Source organism: Bos javanicus, chromosome 17 (assembly GCF_032452875.1).
Source record: "Bos javanicus breed banteng chromosome 17, ARS-OSU_banteng_1.0, whole genome shotgun sequence".
Lineage (NCBI taxonomy): Eukaryota > Metazoa > Chordata > Mammalia > Artiodactyla > Bovidae > Bos > Bos javanicus.
Window position 1 is genome coordinate 17873147 of NC_083884.1, and position 6537 is coordinate 17879683.

General features: G+C 35.3%; 1 protein-coding gene across 2 annotated transcripts in view; it reads left to right on the forward strand.

The window, feature by feature from the left end:
• The window catches only part of CLGN (calmegin), a 45105-nt gene extending 38805 nt beyond the window's left edge, over positions 1-6300 (forward strand). For both annotated transcript variants that reach the window (XM_061384140.1, XM_061384139.1), the window contains exons 11-15: positions 40-255; positions 1519-1644; positions 2262-2421; positions 3603-3703; positions 5750-6300. In XM_061384140.1, coding sequence (XP_061240124.1) covers positions 40-255; positions 1519-1644; positions 2262-2421; positions 3603-3703; positions 5750-5830 — 684 coding nt within the window. In that variant the 3' untranslated portion in view covers positions 5831-6300. The remainder of the gene's footprint in view (positions 1-39; positions 256-1518; positions 1645-2261; positions 2422-3602; positions 3704-5749) is intronic.
• The last annotated feature ends 237 nt before the right edge of the window (positions 6301-6537 follow it).

Below are 6537 nucleotides of genomic sequence, written 5' to 3' on the forward strand. Positions count from 1 at the left end.
TTATTGTTTGAAAATGTATTTAAATTATTTTTTTTCCAGGGTATCTGGAGTCCTCGAAAAATTCCTAATCCAGATTATTTTGAAGACAATCACCCATTTCTTCTGACTTCTTTCCGTGCTCTTGGTTTAGAGCTTTGGTCCATGACCTCTGATATCTACTTTGATAATTTTATTATCTGTTCAGAAAAGGAAGTAGCAGACCGCTGGGCTGCAGATGGTTGGGGAGTGAAGATACTGATAGAAAATGCTAATGAGGTACACAGTATTTTAGCATATGATAATAATAGGGTATGGTCCTGGTTATAGGTTATACATATGGCCTTTTGATGAGTAAATAGGTACAGTAATTACTAAATGATGATGAAACATATTTAAATCTATGTAGACAGAATATGAGCTTCACCAAATTATGATATAACTTCATTATAAACTATATAGTGAATTATACATATATGTAAGTCTTCATTTCATTTATTAGATTATGATAACATAAATGGATTGAATGCCTTTTGATGTTTATAGAAATGAGATGGTTATTACTGCTGTTAGAAATGAGACTTAATATCTTGTTACCTTATCAGTTTAAGGCCCAAGTGGGAACAGAAATCTAAATCTTTATTCATTTTAACTACTTTTCACTTAGAGGAGTACAGAAATTTTTAAAATTTAATTATTATGTTCTAGTTTTTTCCCCCAAATCTTAACACTACTTAGGAAAGCTTAAGCTAAATATTTCAACACAGTACATCTTGGAGAATCTATCTGTCTTTAAAACCAATTACCATAAAGAAAAATGTACCTTATATTAGGTTTCTTTGAATATTAGCAAAAACCTCAAAAGAGTAAATAAAGGTAAAAGGATTCTCATTTTGAAACTCTTTTAACTAAAACATTTTAATAAGGAAAACAATTTCCTTGCTGAAGGTTGTGTGTGAAATTTGTTAAGAAATAAGAAAAAACATAGCTATTCTTAGGTTGACTTTTTTTTTTTTTTAGTACTTTAAAAGTATAGAATGAGTTAGAGAATTTACTTCTAAATGAACCAAATAATCCATCCAATGAAGCACAGTACTGTCCTGAAGCTTACCAGAAAAGGAAACTGTCCTAATTCTTGCTGGAGAATTAGCAATATTCACTTGTATAATATAATGTATCTTCTACTACCAAGTGTCAAACTGCAATGCATGTGAATAATTAAAGATTGTTTAAGGGACTTCCCTGGTGGCCTGTGGCTAGGACTCAGCACTCTCAGTGCAGGGGCCCTGGGTTTGATCTCTGGTTGGGGAAGTAGATCCCACATGTTACAACTAAGAATTGGCATGCCAGATAAACATTTTTTTTTTAAGATTGTTTAAACTTCACAAAGTATAAAATAGAAAATATTTTTTGTCTTATAAATTTGACTCCTTAGTAGAAAACTACCTAGGTGAAATAACTTTTTTTGTTTTTGTAGGCTATATTTATGAATGAAGGTTTATAAAATCTGAATTGCCTTTTTATGCTTATTTTTTTTTTTAGCCTAGTATATTCAAACAATTGATGTCAGCTACTGAACAGCGCCCGTGGCTTTGGTTCATTTACCTCTTGACAGCAGCGCTTCCAATAGCATTAATTGGTTCATTTTGTTGGCCAAGAAAAGTAAAGGTAAAGAAAATGAATTTCCTTCAACATTAAAAAAAAAATCTCTTAGTGTTTAGGAGTTCTATAAATGGTCAGTGGTTCTTAAAAGTAATAGACTAATTTTCCTATATAAGTTTTTACTGTTCACCATGTATGATATCAATTCAGTTCAGTTCAGTTGCTCAGTCATGTCTGACTCTTTCCAAACCCATGGACTGCAGCACGCCAGGCTTCCCTGTCCATCACCATCACCCGGAGCTTGTTCAGACTCATGTCCATCAAGTCGGTGATGCCATCCAACCATCTCATCCTCTTGTTGTCCCCTTCTCCTTCTGCCTTCAGTCTTTCCCAGCATCAGGGTCTTTTCAAATAAGTCAGTTCTTCGCATCAGGTGACCAAAATATTGGAATTTCAGTTTCAGCATCAGTCCTTACAGTGAATATTCAGGACTGATCTCCTTTAGGATGGATTGGTTTGATCTCCTTGCAGTCCAAGGGACTCTCAAGAGTCTCCAACACCACAGTTCAAAAGCATCAGTTCTTCAGTGTGTGTGTGATATCCGTCATTGCAAAAAAAGAAAATGTTTTTTTAAAAACAGTGCTTTGCTTTTAGTAAAAATAGCTTGTGTTAAACTACCACAGAAAAAATATGAAGATGTGGCTTTCGAAAAACTGGACATATGTAAACCACAAACAAAGGGAGCACTGGAGCAGGAAGTGAAGGAAGAGAAGGCAGCCCTGGAGAAGCCAGTTGACTTGGAAGAGGAAAAAAAGCAAAGTGATGGTGAAATTGTTGAAAAAGGTAGGACAGTGATGGCGATATATAAAGGGGACCCTGGGCAGAGCTCATTAAGAACAGTAGATTAAGAGGGAAACACTAGCTGTTGCACTTGTCTGTTGTCAGATTTATACCATCTGAATCCTCAGGAGTGCATGACTGTGGTGAAGAGGAGTACCATCCTTGCCTGGATTGTACCTGAGCAGACATCCAGTGTATGCGTTCTCTCTTCTAGGAAGAAAGAGTTGTCAGAATTGTTCAGTTGCTTCAGAATCTAGCAGCTATCAATCCCATATGTCATAGCTTTTTGCAAGGGTTTTTCTTGCCTCCAGGGATGAGATGGGAGGCACAGATCACAGCTTCTGTGGAAGAGTAATTGGTTTAAGACAGGTGACTGCAGCAACAAAATCCACACCAAGGGCTGCTGTTCATCAGATAGTTTATCATATCAAACCAGTAGTTTAGTCTCTTCAGAGGATTGCTGAATCGTGTGTCCCCTCCTGCTCTCAACTAAACTCCAGAAGATGTTAGAATTGAAGACAACTGTGGCTTTTTGGTACCTCTTCAGTGAGACTTCCTTGTATACATCTAGGTAGCAATAAAACTATTGATGTTTGCCAGATGTCCCAAGCCAGGCTCCAGAATGAGCCCTTAATAGTTGATGAAACAGTTGACTTAAAAACCATGCTCTCTCAAAGCACACATGTATATTTATGTATATACATACACACGCATATATTCTTTGATTTTCATTTCACATAGACTGAATGCTTTAAAATTCTTTAAACCTGCCCCTTTCCTCAGATATGATGATATATTTATTGTTGTTGTTCAGTTGCTCAGTCATGTCCGACTCTTGGTGACCCCATGGACTGCAGCATGCCAGGCTTCCCTGTCCTTCACTATCTCCTAGAGCTTACTCAAACTCATGTCCATTGAGTTGATGATGCCATCCAACCATCTCATCCTCTGTCTTCCTCTTCTCCTCACACCCTCAATCTTTCCCAGCATCAGGGTCTTTTCCAGTGAGTTGTGGTAAAATAACGAGTACTTGTATTTAATTTTCAAAAATGTCTAATGGAAGAAATTGCCTTCATATATTGGAATTTAAATGTACTCCTCCACTTTTAATACTTTTAAGTAGAAAAATTCTAATTCATTGAGTCTTTTGCCTTGAATAAAATCTGTTTAATAAAAAATTCTAGAAGAGGAAGGTGAACCTGAGGAAAAAAGTGAAGAAGAAATTGAAATTATAGAAGGACAAGAAGAAGGCAATAAATCCAATAAGTCTGGATCAGAGGATGAGGTAAGCATCTCTTTAACAGAAAATAAACTAGTTTCTATGTATGATTGTTAGTCTGTAAAAATATTTTAATAAAAATAGTGATCTCATTTGTGAAGAATTTTTTGCCATATTTTCTCCCAGCTTTCTTAAGAGCATACATATTGGTATAAAATGTATCCATAAGGAAAGCATGAAAAAACTAATTTATATCCTCCTAATGCCAATGAAATAGTATAAATAAGCCTTTGGTTTTCAAAATAGCTACATCTGTTTAAAAACAAAATTTTATTAAAGTGTTTTGTTGAAAGTTGTAATAAGCAGACCAACTGAATATTTAAGAGGTAATTATGCTTATTATAAGGCAGTCGTCTTTATAGACATTGTGAAAACATTCTGTCACATTTATATTTACTGTAAAATTTTAAAGGATTTCATTCATTGGCTAGTGGAGCACTGTGTCTAATAGTGGTGTTTTTCTCAAATCTTTAAGCTCGTTTTTTTCATTAACTTGATATGTCTGCCCTTTTTTCCCACATCCTGATGTATAATAAAACTTTCCACAGTGCCCTTTTTTATAGTCAGTTATGAAATCAGAATCATCCAGGGTATAATTCAGAACCAGAGGTTTCTTTTTTCTTTCTCTTTTTTTTAACCTACTATATACCCCCAAGGAAATGGCAGCCCACTCCAGTGTTCTTGCCTGGAGAATCCCAGGGATGGCGGAGCCTGGTGGGTTGCCGTCTATGGGGTCGCACAGAGTTGGACACAACTGAAGCAACTTAGCAGCAGCAGCAGCATACTCCCAAAAGCCTGTTTTCTCTACTTCTCTGGCCTTTTGAGAGCTGCATAATCTTAACCCGACAGAGTCACTGTCCCCATCACTCTCATAGCTTAGAGTCAGGCAGGGTAAATGTCCATGATGCCTGGACTGTTGTGTGTGATGAAACAAACATTCTGTTTTGTCTGCTTGAAGAAATCACCCAGATATCTGTTTTTATTGTTTTAAGTGTTTTCTAAAGCTTATTCTGTACATATGCCTGGTTACTAGTCTTAACTGTCTTGTGAGTTTTTAAATGGGTTTGGGGGATCATTATGAATATCTTTATTGAGAGGGACCTGGGTGAAGAAAGTTTCTTCCAGAACATAGTTTTACATAGTCCTTGTTTCCCTCTGTTATACTTTTAATAATAATACTTGTAGTTATATATGGAACACTTGTTATATTTTGCTTTGTAAAAAAATATTTTGTGTGCCTTTAAAAGCATATTAATTCCATGTTCCAGTCTTTTCATCTTTTATGCATTTGTCAGTGAGCTAAAATAAATCAATTTTTATATAGTATAACCTTGAGAAGTAGTTTTAACTTAATAGTTGATGAAACTTAATAGTTGATGAAACAGTTGACTTAAAAACCATGCTCTCTCAAAGCACACATGTATATTTATGTATATACATACACACATATATATGCTTTGATTTTCATTTCATTTTGTATAATACCTCCATTATTTGTTATACAAGTTTAATTTATGTACAGATGATTATTCTGGAAGGATACGAGTTAAAGAATAGAAAAAACCCAAACCATAAGTGTGATGTCTCCCTTTGTTCTCTCCTAATTCTTATCAAATATAGTGTGCCAGAAGTTCTGGGAAAGTCTCTGTAAAAGCAGTGCAGCAGTTCATTATTACAGAGACATTTGATGGTATAGTTAGTGGTTACTATCCACAATGAAAACATTATGCAGCCTTTAATTAACCATGGCATTAGATTAAGTTGGAAATCATGAGATAAAATCATGAATTGAGCTGTTAGCATTATCCCTTGTCAGATGGAGTAACATCTGACAGATGGGGTAACAGGCAGAGTTACTCTAAAAATGCAATCACGGCAAAAGATGAACAAACTGAAACACATCAGTTTATATACACGTTTTGACCGATCATTAATTAGTGTAAAGCATTTGATTAGAAACATGTATTTTAGAAATAAGAAATATTTTATATACTACTGTCTACTCGTTGCCTACTGTCTGAAAATAAACATTTTCATAATGTTTTTTCCTAGATGAAAGAGGCAGATGAGAGCACAGGGTCTGGAGATGGGCCGATAAAGTCAGTACGCAAAAGAAGAGTACGGAAGGAGTAACCTGTATTCAAGTATTTTTCACTCCTGAGAGAGCAAGTTGGCATTCTCAAGTCCGTGTGCCAGAACTGCACTTGAGTCAACCTGCACACCCCTTTTCTACTATCTAGCAATGTTATTCTTTCAGACATTTCTTTTAATCTTCTTTTTCAGAAATGAAAAACCTTTGAAGTTACCTGGTCTTTGAATTTAGAATAAAAGAAAAGTGGCACGTTACATATCAGATTTTAAGAGATTTATATCATTAGAGGTTACACAGTTTTCATAGTTTGGAGAAAGTTTTGGTTTCTGCAGAACAAAATAACATGCAGCATGCTGCTTCACTGCTGTGGGACAAGTCAGTTGTTGGAATTTCCCCTAAATGGCTGTACTACAATATACCTGGTAGTTCTACAGTATAAGTGAGAGAGTGTTCTGTTGTACAGAGCTGATTGCAATAAAGTTTCTGTATGGCTGTTTGGTTCTACCAACAATTGAAAGTGTTGTATGTGACCCACGTCTACCCGGTTTGTGTCAAGTTATAGTTATGGTCCATTGTTCACTTTAAAGAGGTGCTTTGTTGACAGGCCAGTCAACAAAACAGAAATGTGTCTTATCATTCATAGAATTGCTGGTTAATAGTGCAGCATATTTACATTTAAATACAGAGATGAAGTTTATCAAAATGAAATGGTGTACAGCTATTTTTCAAGTTGTTATAGTTGTTTTAT